This window comes from Felis catus, chromosome D2, assembly GCF_018350175.1.
Source record: "Felis catus isolate Fca126 chromosome D2, F.catus_Fca126_mat1.0, whole genome shotgun sequence".
Taxonomy (NCBI): domain Eukaryota; kingdom Metazoa; phylum Chordata; class Mammalia; order Carnivora; family Felidae; genus Felis; species Felis catus.
This window is the reverse complement of record NC_058378.1, coordinates 62155824-62168724: the sequence shown is the minus strand read 5'-3', so window position 1 is coordinate 62168724 and position 12901 is coordinate 62155824. Positions and strand designations below refer to the sequence as shown.

General features: G+C 44.9%; 1 protein-coding gene across 3 annotated transcripts in view; it reads left to right on the top strand.

Moving 5' to 3' along the window:
• The first annotated feature begins 639 nt into the window (after positions 1-639).
• COL17A1 (collagen type XVII alpha 1 chain) overlaps positions 640-12901 on the top strand; it is a 50865-nt gene continuing 38603 nt past the window's right edge. The window contains exons 1-6 of one of the 3 annotated variants that reach the window (XM_019813785.3): positions 640-868; positions 1281-1314; positions 5663-5725; positions 7843-7887; positions 9280-9384; positions 10390-10521. In XM_019813785.3, the coding sequence (XP_019669344.3) occupies positions 5674-5725; positions 7843-7887; positions 9280-9384; positions 10390-10521 (334 nt within the window). In that variant the 5' untranslated portion in view covers positions 640-868; positions 1281-1314; positions 5663-5673. The remainder of the gene's footprint in view (positions 869-1280; positions 1315-5662; positions 5726-7842; positions 7888-9279; positions 9385-10389; positions 10522-12901) is intronic. The other 2 variants (XM_019813786.3, XM_006938156.5) reach the window with 2 other exon arrangements.

The following is a 12901-nucleotide window of genomic DNA, read 5'->3' as shown; positions in this document are numbered from 1 at the left end:
GAATGGCAAGAAGGTCCTTCACCATCCTCAACAGTATCTATCCATTATTTAGTAGCTAAATGCCTGAAGTCCTGTCACTAATATGTCACTCTTTGGAGTAAACACCACTCTACCTGGCTGCCCCTTAAAAAAAAAATGAATCCCTGTGCCACCAACTGTGCCATATTTGCATTCACTAACATCTTATTCTGAATGAGTTCGCCCATTTCCTCCAGGTGGGCTTGACCCTGCTTGGGTCAGAATGCAGGGAAGAGGGCAGAGGCATCTACAGGAGAAACAGGTCTTGAATATAAACCATGCCAACTTCATAGGTTTTCCGGGCTCGGGCCCATTGACCACAGGCCCCCCAGAAGCTTGGCCACACCATGAGTCATGCATTTTGGGATTTTTACTATTCTGTGGCAGAGAGGAAAGGGAAAACCAAGTTGTGGCAGTTCTCTGGCTATGGAAGATAAGGAGAAGTAATAAAGGGCATTTCCTTTACCTTTGTTCCCTTTTCCCCATGGACCCATAAATGGTTAATGGGCCTACCCTGTAGGAGAAACTTTCTGCCTCCTGTGAAGTTTGGTTCCTGGAGGCAGATCTTTTTTAAATGCAGCAAGTGTCAGATAATTGGAAGGGTGGAGTCACTGTAAACCCCGACACACCTTTGTCAGGACTTGTTAGGGAGCAAAGAATTGAAAGGAACAAGGGGTAGAGCAGGAGAAGTGAACATTTTTGAAAGATCACTCAGCTCTAACACACCTGAGCTGGGTCTGGATAAAAAAAAAGTGGGGCCTGCAAACATCTTGGAGAAAACACCAGGAGGAGAAAGAGAGAGAGGGGTTGATTCAAAGTTGTTTCCAGTTCCTTCCAAATCTCAAAGGAGGTAAGTAACAGGAGGTATCTGCCCTTTCTCCCTTCTTCTGGGACTTTGGTTTGACATTGGCTATTTAGAACTCAAGTATTTGTTGGGAGAAAATAAGAGTGAACTTGTTAAGGTTCAAGTGTTGTGCTTGAAGTGATTAATTGATCACAAATGGTTACTTTGGTTTCTGCGTTCTGCTCTGCTCGGGGCAGGTCTTTCAAAGAAACGAGAAGAAATCAGTGGGAAGGAGAGAAAGGCCAATTTAGATAACTTGGACTCTAGTGGCCAGTTTGTTTTTCTTTTTTTGGTATTTTCAGTATTGCAAATGGCTTGTGTTGAGTTGTTTCGTTTAGATTATGACAGAGTTGGTAATTCCTTCAATCTCAGCCTCTCACTCTCCTGCTACCTCTGTTTCCTTCTCTTCCCTCAACAGCAGACAACAGCTCAGAGGGGAAGTTAAAGAGTCGGTAAGTGGGAGCTTCTGGAAGCAGCCCCTCAGCTCTGAGAGGTGAGGGGCTGCCAGGGGACCTCTGTGCTGGCAGGTTCCGATTAAACTCGAAAGTATGGATGGACATTGTTGTTTACCATACTTTCAAAATACTACTGCCGCTAATCTAAAGTAAAGTGTAATATCTGAAATGATATGATTAATCCAGGAATTTCCTGGTGTCAAACTTAGAATAAGAAAAAAAAGAGAGACAATTTTGTCTGTGCACACACTTTTACTGGTTAATTTGTCCCCAACCCTAAATCATTTTGGTGTGAGAATTTACCAACTTCAGTATCTCACTGGACCGCACTAACTTCTCAATGACAAATTGCCACTTTGCTTTTTGAAGGATAGGCAAAGCCTCTGGCACATCACTTTGTTTGAGTAGCAAATAGTTGAATTTGCTAATGTCCATAAAATATAGTACGATTTTTAAAAGATAGCCATTTGAAAAGCAAAATTGTTTATTCTCACCCCTGTATGCTCTCTCTTGGAGTTAAGTCACAGATCTAAGTCAGAACTAGACTAGAGAGGACATCCGGCCCCTGATGTATGCCCCTCAGAGAATCAGAGGGTCCAGCTGTACTCTGAGCCCCTTCAAACACCCACACAAATCCGATCAGAGTTTACATGGGGGGCAGTTAAAGAGTCTTGCTTCAATCTTGGATGGAAACTCCGATTCATGAAACTTATCCCACCTAAGAACTAACCCCATTCTTAGATTAGGTCTGGCCAAAAGGAGTCTATGTCTACGTGGTTTGGGGCTTTTCTGCTACTGTTAACGGCCTCCGGACTTAATGAAATGTGGCTGTAACCAAGAGGCATGATCACAAAGCTGGTGCCCCAAATCCCCCAACCTCAAGTGATAAAAATCAAGGATGCCAAATGTAGCAAAGGTGGCACACCCGTTGCCGAGATGTTGCAGAGATAAAAACCTCTGAGACCATCAACCCTAGGACATTGGTTTTCCTGGCCGTCACGCTGCTCGCTCCTTCTGTGCTAACAGATCATAGCTAGTGCATGGTTTTCTCACATTTGGACCATTTTGTTGCTTTGTTTTAAAATTTGAAGTGTACAGAGAATGGAGTAATAGAAGCTGTAAAAATTACTTGCGATTCCTTAGCAGACTATAGAAAGATTAATTCCGAAAATAAGAACACTTAGCTTCTCCATTCCCTTCCTTACTAAAGACCAAGGGTCTCATGGGTCATTAGAATAAGGTCAGTGTGATAGTTTACTACCCCTGATAGCACTTTGTCCTTGTGTGTGCGGGTCTTTCTCCACGTCATCCTGGGAATACTTTTAGGTGAATGTGATATTTAAATGAAGTGGAAAGAAAAGAAAATTCAAAAAAGTAGAAAAAAGAAACATCTTCAAAAGATCATTAACTATGAAATAATCACAAAGCAGCCCCTTAGAACTATGGATGGAAATTAGCATAGTTTTGGAATTGAGAACCTAGTGATCTGCCCTTCCTTGATTCTAGTGAAATGGCCCAAACATCAAAGAAGTTAAAATTAAGGAGTTAAAAATTATGTGACTTGACAGTGCTTCCATTAAGTAGTGTTTTGGAGAAAAGCACAGTGGGTGAGCACGCCCAGAGGAGGCAGCCTCCGCACATGCCCGGGCCTGCCAGTCTCCTTTCCCCAATGTTGCACCTCTTAAAACTATCTGCACTGAAAATGTTTGAAAAGGAGGTCCTTTGGGAATGCTGTAGATCCCATGGGACCATCCCAGTCAAGGTTTGTGCCTCGACCCATTGCTTTCCATTTGATAAATCACTTAAAAAAATTTCATCTTAAGTTTTTGGTCTAAAGGACTCTGTCTCCTAGCACATCCCTGCCACTTCAGACTATCAGTCTGGGAGCCAGCTCAAAGTCTGTCTCAGATTTTGAGACAGTCATCAGAACTCCATCCTCTGTATTCCAGGCCTAAGAAATCATTCTGTATGGCCATGGGACACAGCCATCTGAGGGGCTTCAGGCCGAGAAGCAGGGGTCCATCCACCTGCACCCACCTTGGGCACGTTCTTTCCCAGAGTACCTTCTAGTAAGGATCCCCCAGGCCCTGGAGGAGGGTATCTGATTTCTTAGCAGGTGATGTCCTTGTGCCCTTCGGGAGCTGAGGAACCCTTTACATTTTGCAGCACATCTCAAGGCTCCATCTTTGGAACTTAAGAACAAGATGAGTGTGCCTAGGAAAGTGGGTTATTTTCCTGGGTACAGAAAGAACAACAAAACACTCCCTGGGTTTGCTGCCTGGACACTGAGACCCTGATCACTTGGAGCTATCATCAGTCTGCCTTGATGGCTGCAAGTAAAATAAACCCAGCCAAACCCATATGTGTAGCTGCTGACAGCAGCTTTCTTTAACAGATCAAAATAAGCAATAACTTGCAGGAAGCAAAAGCTTCCCTGGATTGTTATAAACACTTCCTTTCAGGATAACATTTCATACCAATTCAGGTGTCCCCCTCAGTGGCTCTCTACTGGCAGCCAGGTCCATTTGAATGTTTAATCTCCAAAATGTCTCCTGGTCCACAGGTAATGACCAATCAAAAAAAGAAAAAAAAGGTGGAGCGGGCTTCAGAGGTACCAAAGGCCATTACTGCTTAAACAAAAGATTTCAAAGACAATGTATGGTTACATGTATGTTTGCATGACAATAGTCATATAAGTTATAGCCAGAATGCAGACACAGACATAGGCCAGGTTTGGCCTTCTAATGACGCTGGTCTCCCTTGTGAAATTGTTTATGGAGCCCCTCCTTTTTGGCTCTAGGAAACATACCTGCAAAGACTTTCTGTGGCTTCTCAGATCCAGCCAGGAATTTTTCCATGATGCCTCATTCTTTGCCTAGAGCTCTGTTTAAGAAACTCCAATGAGCAAGAAGTTGGCACATTCACCCAGGCCCTGAGGCTACCTGTGCTGATCTTGGTTCATTCCACAGGATAGCTGAGCAGCTAGCTTGTCTCCTTCCTGTGGTCTTGGTTTTCAGTGGGGAAGTCACCCAGGCCTGCATTCTGACGTTCATGGGCCCTAGATGCTTGTTCTTTTGTGGACCCCTTCATCCATTAAAAACAAAACAAAACAAAACATCTTAAAAGTTATATTTTATAACTGCATTGAAAGAATATAAACCAGGTCAGATTGTGTCTATTTCTCTTCTGATTTTTAAAAAGAAATTGAAACACTTTTGTAGGCGCCTAAAAGTGTGATAGGATTGGGCACTGTGCCTTCTGTGCCTAATGGATAAGTTGACCCTAGAATCACCGGGCAGTTAAAAAAGACTGAAAGGAGAAATCTTCAAGCAAGGGGAATCCTGGGCAGAGTGGCTTGCCCAGAATTCTAGAATCCAATTTGAACTGCATCCAAAAGAGGAGGGGAAGGTTAGGGGGAGGAGAGAGAACCACAGGAAAAGCCAGACTTCACATCCTCCCAGAACATGGGACTGAGAAGCACAGCAAGGAGAACCCAGGTGGGTGGGGAACCCTGTTGTGTCTCCTGTGTGTTTAAACCTGAACCCCCACCCAGCTTCTTGCTGTCAACTGGCCTCAGCCCATCTATGTTTCAGGACACAGTGGACAACATCTCAATGATTTTCCCTTCCAGAAGCAGTGAGTGAAGGGGCAACATAGATAACACACAGATACGTCTTTTCCTATGTACTTCTGTAGATTTTACACATTTTCTTCATCTATTTTTCCTACTCATGTCTGCAAATAAGCATCATGGGCTAGCTTGTTACAAAGGGAAAATTTCATACTGTGAAAAGTACTAAGTTCCATACAAGTACCAACGACACAATGATTTCCCCCTAATTTAAATCCTTCCAACATCATTCTCCCATCTAAACTGTAAATAATGAAGCATGAATGTCTTATAGTCCTAGAATTCCAATAGAACACTGAAAATTATGGGATACATCAAAATGAGTCTGTTAAAAGCAGCAAGTGCCTTGACAGATATCCTTCAGCTGTTTGCTACTTTGGCAAAAAATGGAGGTTTTATAGTCAAAGGTCAGGACACCACATCTTCCATGTAATCCCTTTAATGCTCATCAGGGGGCAGCCTGGTCAACGAGATCCTGAAAAATAAGCTTTCCACACAAAAGAATAGAATCCAAAGTGGAACTATTAAATTATTCCTTCTTAGAACTGAATCAAGAAGTGGAAATGACTTGTAAACAATATGTACACGAAAGAATTATGCCTTGAATTCTAGTGATCAAGTGTTTTTGGTTCTCAGCTTGCATAGTAGGGACCTATCCTTCCTAAGAGTGATGGTCAGAGCCATGGCTGATCGTGGTTTCTGGCTTTTCTGCAGGTGGCTATGGTATGGATGTAACCAAGAAAAACAAGCGCGATGGCACCGAAGTCACTGAAAGAAGTAAGAGAACAATATATTATCCTTATGAAAGTAATACAAGAATTGGAAAGAGTAAATAATTCATTCCTAATTCCATCACAACTTCTATATCACTTCTAAATTATTTATTTTTCGTTTTCTTTGGGTTTTTTTTTTTTTGCTTTTTTTTCAATGTATCATTTAAAATGTTTCCTAAGTAGACTTTATTCCTTCCCATAAGATGGCTTTTGTTGATTTTTATTTTAACCTACTTATAATCAAACCGTGTTCTGCTTTTTCTTCAAAAATGAAAATTACCATTTTGATGTACAGTTTTCATAATTAGCATTTTCCGTAGCTGTATAATATTCTGTTGAATGAATTTGTCATAAGTTGTTTAACCATTTCTTTATTTAGAATACAGGGCAGCAGGAATCCAAAAGAATAATATCCCAGTTACTGCAGGGACAGAGTTACAGTAACACCAGTGTCACAGTTGCAGTCGACAGTGAAATTGAAAACAGACACATTTCTTTTGTGAAATTGCCCAAATGATAAATTCAGAGACATTTAAACTGTCCCCTAAACAGCTCTAACTCTTTCATTTATCCTGTGACTTTCATATATCTCTAATGAAAATATTCTGGCTTCACAGACTTGGAACTTTAGGTTAAGAAATAATTTATTTTTATGTGTCCAATAATCCCAAAGGTCCATACAATGAGAGGTTTAGTGAAAGCTCAAGGACTATTATTCAAATCAAGCTGCCATTTTAGTCTAAAAAACCATTTCCTGTTATGCATGGAATGTGGTTCCTGCTAGGACAAGAAATCAGTTAGGAAAATACAGTGTGAAGAAGGAAGGGGGTTGGGGCAGCAAAACTGGTGTGGGATGGAGCAGTAGCCAGCAGGAGAGCCTAAAGTGGCACAAAGGAAATTCTACCTTTTCCCCTTTCACCACCTCTTCCAACATGCACACACACATGCACACCATGCACACACATATATACCCGGGCACGTGCGCACACATATACACACACACACACACGCACCCCAGAAGTGTGCTGTTAAAGACCCGTGACCTCAGCTATATCCGTACTCCTTTATTTCCCACACAGAGGGAGGAGGCAGTGATGGTCACTGTCAGAGAACAACATTGGCCCCACTTTGGTTCTAGGAATCCACCCACCTCCCCATGTTGCTGCAGGGGAGAGAGAGATTCAGAAAGGCAACAGGTCTTCTAACTGGTGTTTAAGACATACTGGAAGGTGGGGGGCCTGGGTGGCTTGGGCATCTGACTCCTGGTTTCTGATGGGGTCATGGTCTCCTGAGTTCGATGCTAGCTCTGTGCTGACACCATGGAGCCTGCTTGGGATTTTCTGTCTGCCTCTCTCCCTGCTCACTCTCTATCTCTTCTCTCAAAAAACAAAAAACTAACAAAAAGCATACTGGAAGCTTTTGTTACCCTCCATAGACTCACCATGACTTGGGGTCTAGAGAAACTCAATTTGGGGAGGCAAAGGGACTAGTTCTTCAAGTCTGACTTTGATGTTCATCTATCCCCGATTTCACCCAGCACCAAGTGTGACTTACCCCCGCCTTCCTACATACACCTCTTTACCTCAGGGATGGCCCTGATGATTTGGGAATGAATTATGTCCTTGAGACACCCCCAGTTGATAAAGAAGTACAAAATAATTATCCACTTCACAGTGAAATCAGCCAGGATAATGTGTTGGCCCTAGCCGGATGGGGTGACCATATGGAAAAGGTAGTGCAGACAGAGTGTGACTTGGCACACTTCAGAGTGATTTGAGGCCCTGGTCCTCCTTCAAAGGTGAATCCAGGCCTGGACTGGATCTAATTGTTAAATGAGAGCCATAGACGTCAAGGTAAGTACGTCATCCCTCAAACCAGCAGGTAACTACTTTTGGTTCCAAAAGGATATAAACTTATTTTCCAGGTAAATTAAACCCCATTGTTACTGCACATATTTTCACGGACAGTGGGTCAGATCACATACCTTAAAGCACAAGTGTACAAAAATCTATGTTGAACCTAATTTAAGATGCTGAGCCTATGAGAGATGTTAGACCTTGCCAACATACATGGAATTCAGTGTGTTATTTAAGATCTTATCTTTTTATTGTCTTTTTCCAGTTATCACGGAAACAGTAACTACAAGACTTACATCCTTACCACCAAGTAAGTGACTACAAAGAGCTTCCTTCTCAGTAAGGCATGTATGAAGGACTCCACATGTAACCTTTGCTCTACATACTCTTCAGCTGAGCAAATCCAAAAGATCTGAAATCTCTTTTTTAACAGCTATATTGACATTAATTTACGAATCACCAAACACACCAGTTTGAAGTATATAATTCAATGGTTGTTAGTACTGTTAATGTTAAAAATAAAACTGCCAGTTATTTTACCAGCAAAGCAGGTTTATTTGGGAAACTGCAAACTGGAACAAACTAAGGCAGAACCACAAGCAAGTCCAACAAACAAAGGAAAGGAAGATTATTTTATGGAGAAGGAAGAAGCTGGGAGGTGTTTTAAAGTCCACTGGAGAAAAGCAAGAGTTCAGGGTGATGGATGGCTTCTTATTGGCTGAGTTGCAGGCGTAGATTTCCTGCAGGCCTGCAACCTGTATCTTTTCCTGTTGGGGCCTGTAATTGAGGATACTTTCCCTCTGAGGATTCTTCAGCTGGGTCTGCAATTGACAGGTGCTTCCTGAAATTGACATTAAGTGGCATGGCTTCCCCTTCAGCCTCCCCTTAGCATCAATTCACTTTAGTGACCTTTCCTTTTATTAATGTTCTCAGTATGTTTACAGAGTTGTGCAGGCATTGCAACAATCTAATTTTAAAAGATTCCATCACCCCAAAAGGAAACTTCATGACCATAAGCAGTCACTCCCCATTCTCCCGCCCCTCTCCTCTCTCCCCTGAGAACTACAAGTCTGCTCTCTGTATAGATTTTCCTGATCTGGACACTCCTGGCAGAAACCTTATCCAGCCTGAGCACAGGGTGGGAGGAGGGAACCACCAGTCAGGCCTCTGAATCCACTTTTTTTTCCTGAGGAGGTCTTCAGGTTTAGTGGATTCTATAATGGAGACGCAGCCCTAAAGCTACCCCTGCTCCCCAGGGAGCCTCGTTCACAGAGGGTGGGAACAAGAGGTCAGAGCACCATGGGCTGCCACATGGAACACCAGCAACACAGAGCTGTCACTCACCCTTTCAGCGAGTCTAGTGGCTGGCATGTCTGTGGCACTGACCAGGCAATTTCAAAAAAGCCAGCCCAACCCATGCCCTGGCCTCGCAGAACTTTTCCTCACTCAACTGCCTTTTCTAATATTTAAATTTTCCTAATGAGCAACTTACTATGCTCTGCCCAGAAGACTTTGCTTTTAAATTGGGTGGAATATTTGTTCTCGATGTTTCTATCCAAAATGAGAGTATGGCAACTTGCACTTGCAAAGGGACCAGAGGGTCATGGGCGATAAGCCAGGGGTGATCTCTGCAAGCAGAGGAGGAGGGGATCCCCTGGCCTGACTCCACCCATAAATTGTCACCTGCTTCTTGTTTCTGCAGAAGGGGGAACCAGCAACGGCTATGCTAAAACAGGCTCTCTTAGTGGAGGGAGCCGTCTGGAGAAACACAGCCTGACACATGGCAGCAGTGGCTACATAAACTCAAGTAAGTGCCTGGGGGTGAATGGGGTTGGGGGAGAACAGATGGACAGGGAGAGAGGGAGTCCTACAAGGAGAGGGAGGGTCACAACTGCTTGTCATCCATTCCAAATGCCCCAAATTACAATGTAACTGACACATGTCCCAGCCACTGTGACACTTTCAAATCGGCCACATTCGAAGCCTACTTACAGTGGGATCCATTTTCATTAAGTTCCCAGTATAAATAACAGTAATCAAGAATGCTTCTTTCCCCACTGAATCACTCTCTTTAAGCCATTTCTTTTAGGGAAGGGTGTGCACGCATGAGGGTTTATAATTTCAATTAACAACAACAACAAAAGAAATTTAGGACTGGATTACTCTGTTACGGAATCTAGTGACATACAATCCCACACGGAGTTTCCACTGGGCAAGCATCCAACACAGGCCTATTGTTCCCAGTGAAAGACTCTTTCAGGGTAGCTTTCAAACTGAAACAAAACAAAGCAAGGCAAAACAAAACAAAGCAAGGCAAAACCAAACCAAATAAAACACAAGCACACATTAACCCCTGAAGCCATTTAAAAAGTCTTGGACTGACACCGAAAAAGAAGACCCAAAACACACAAAACGCTGGGTTGACCAAGAGGAGTGGTCGCTGTTTGCTTTCAAGGAACACTCCCATGTCCAGTTATACTCTGGTCCATCCAGTAGTGAGCTACAATGAAGTGCCACGTCTCAAGAAAAATCCTGCCAAAGCCTCTCAGCTGCCATGTGTAACCACATCCACAGAGGGGCCCCCTGCCTTCCTGCCACGGTCAGCTGGGGAAGGGCAGCAGCCATGATTCCATCTCCCATTTCTGAGTGGCCATTGGAATGCCAAGGTGGACCCTTCCAGCAATGTTCTCCAGAAGTCCTCTTGGCCTTCCACGGGGCCCTTTTTTATTTTGAGCAGCCTGAGTGTACTCAGTGTGACCACATGCCGGTCTACTGGAGCCCTGGGAGAGTTTACGCTTTTCCCTGCTTGCAGGTGGAAGCACACGGGGCAATGCCTCCACCTCCAGTTACAGGAGGGCTCACTCCCCCGCCTCCACTCTGCCCAACTCACCAGGCTCCACGTTTGAGAGGAAGACTCACATCACCCGCCATGGAACATACGAAGGTATTGGTCCCACAGATTTTACAAGAGCGCTGCTCTCTTCCCCAGATAACTTCGCTCATCTTTTGAGGATGAAATTATTGGCCACCCTTATTTACCTGTTTCTGCCGTGTCTTCACTCTTCTTTCATTTCTTTCACAGACTCATGCTACTTAGAGATTTCGTTGATTTACCCACCCCCTTAATTGATTCCTTCATTTATCACTTTATCACGCATCTACCATGTATTTAACACCCTTTGGAATGTTTTAGTGGACACTCTAGGGGCCAAGGGCAGGCTGCCCCCAAATGGGTCACTTTGGCATGAACAGTATTTTGAGTTAAAAGCAATCAAAACCCAGCAGGTTCAGGAAAAGCTCTTTACCTCCCCTCAGTTGCTTGCTTGTACCAAGAAGAGAGCTATTAATAGAAACTCCTCTACTTAGGAAACTTACTTAGGTAATAAGGCAATCTTTGTTTTCCAACCATCTCCTCTCACCTTCCTGCTAACGGTCTTTCTCCCCTTTGTATTCTCAAGCCCCTACCCCTCTCCTCAGCTCATATGAGCATCATGTTGCCAGTCTCTGGAATTTCCATGTCTGTGTGGATTCAGAAGCTAAATTTGATTTTTTTCTCCTGTTAATCTGTCTCATGTCAATTTGCTTCTTGGTCCAGCTAGAAGGATCTTGAAGGGTAGAGGAAATTCTTCCTCCCTAATGATACTGAAATGAATTAGATGTGGATCTTGCTTCAAGTTGCCTGTAGTCTACTGGATAAGCTAAGATGATGTTAAAAACTATGATATAAAGTAGAAGGGGATTATGGTTTCCAGCTGAGTCTTCAGGGAAGACTCTTTGTGGAGGTAGCATTTGAGATGGGCTTTCATGTGTGATGTGTGACGCCCAGTGGAGAGGTGGGTCGCTCCAGCCTGCAGGGGCCACACACAGGCAGCAGTCAGGGCTCACTAGCAAGCAGGTACTGACGTGAAGAGAGCTGGAGGGGCTCAGATTCAGGGCTGGCCTGTGATGTTTGGATTCTGTTCTGTCACAGTGAGAAGCCCCGGGGTTTTTGAATAAAAAGTCAATCATCTTTGAGGTCTAGGACTAGAACTCTGGAAGCCATGTGCAGGAAGAATGGGGAGGAAAGAGGCAGAACGTGGTGACAAGTTAGAAGGTGCTCCATGGTCAAGGAAGGGAAAACTTGGCTGGGACTAGGGTGGCAGCATCTGGAGTGAAAAGAGGAGCAGGGGTGAGATGTATTGCAGACGGAATTGATGTTTGACAATTGATTAAGTACTAAGGGAGGGGGGGGAGAAAGGGTCTGAGATTGAAGCGCAGGTGGTTGGGGCCATGGTGGTGCCCGTGATTGAAAGAGGGCAGCCAGGTGGAGGCCCCCATGCTGACGAGCTCGGGGATGTGCCCTGAAGCGGAGCTGCCGCACAGCTCCCGGTGGGGCTACCGAGCAGGGAGAGGGGTGCGCAGGACTTGAGCTCAGGGAGAAGTCGGGCAGGATACCCAGCTTGGCGGCATTTATGAAGAGATGTTAGTTAGTAGAAGATGGAAACCTCAGGAACTGGCCAAGGAAGGGAGCATGAGAGCAGAAAGGGTCAAAGAAAGAGAACATTGGGGGTGAAAGGGAACAGAGAGTCAGAAGACACAGGAGGAGGAAGAGTGTGAGCGGCTGGGGAAAGCAGGACCAGGCAGAGACATGGAAGTGGGGCAGGGAGGTGCTCAGGGTCAAGAAGCAGGAGGCGGGAGGAAGACGTTTGGGTCCTGCCTCTCAGGTCACTGCAGTGCCTGGTCATCTGCAGAAGCAGGTTTGGTGGGAAACAGACCAGCCAGGCAGCAAGTGGCTCTGATACTGAATGGAGACGGGTAGTGGTGGTAGAGAAGCAGGATTGAGGGTTTGAGTTCCCCAGTAAGTGAGTTAAGACCCAGAGCTGGCATATGGCAGGGGTGGGGGTGGGGAGCCAAAATCCAGGCCAGGCAGGGTGTCACCACAGCGCTTTCTGATGTTAGGCCTTCCTGGGGGCTGGCGCCTTCATTGTAACAGGGTCCACATTTGGGACTGGCTTCACAAGGTCAGTGACACTGTGGTATTTGTATGACCAGGGACAGGTCACCTGCACCAACACTGGCATAGGGCACACTCTGTCAAGGATGTAAAAACAAAAAAAATGAAAACGTCCTGCTTTCCTTTGTTCTAACCCTTCGCCACGTGAAATAGATCAGTGGTCACAGCGAAATGCCCCGGCTGCGTCCTGGAGGTGTGTCCTATTTCCACAGCAAGCCTGCCGTAGAGCACTTGCCGTCCAGGGCGCTGGGCCGGGAGGTTCAGTAGGGGGTGCCCAGTGCACCTTCTCCCCCGGGCAGCTCTGGGAGGGCCGGCCATGTGTGTGCTGAGT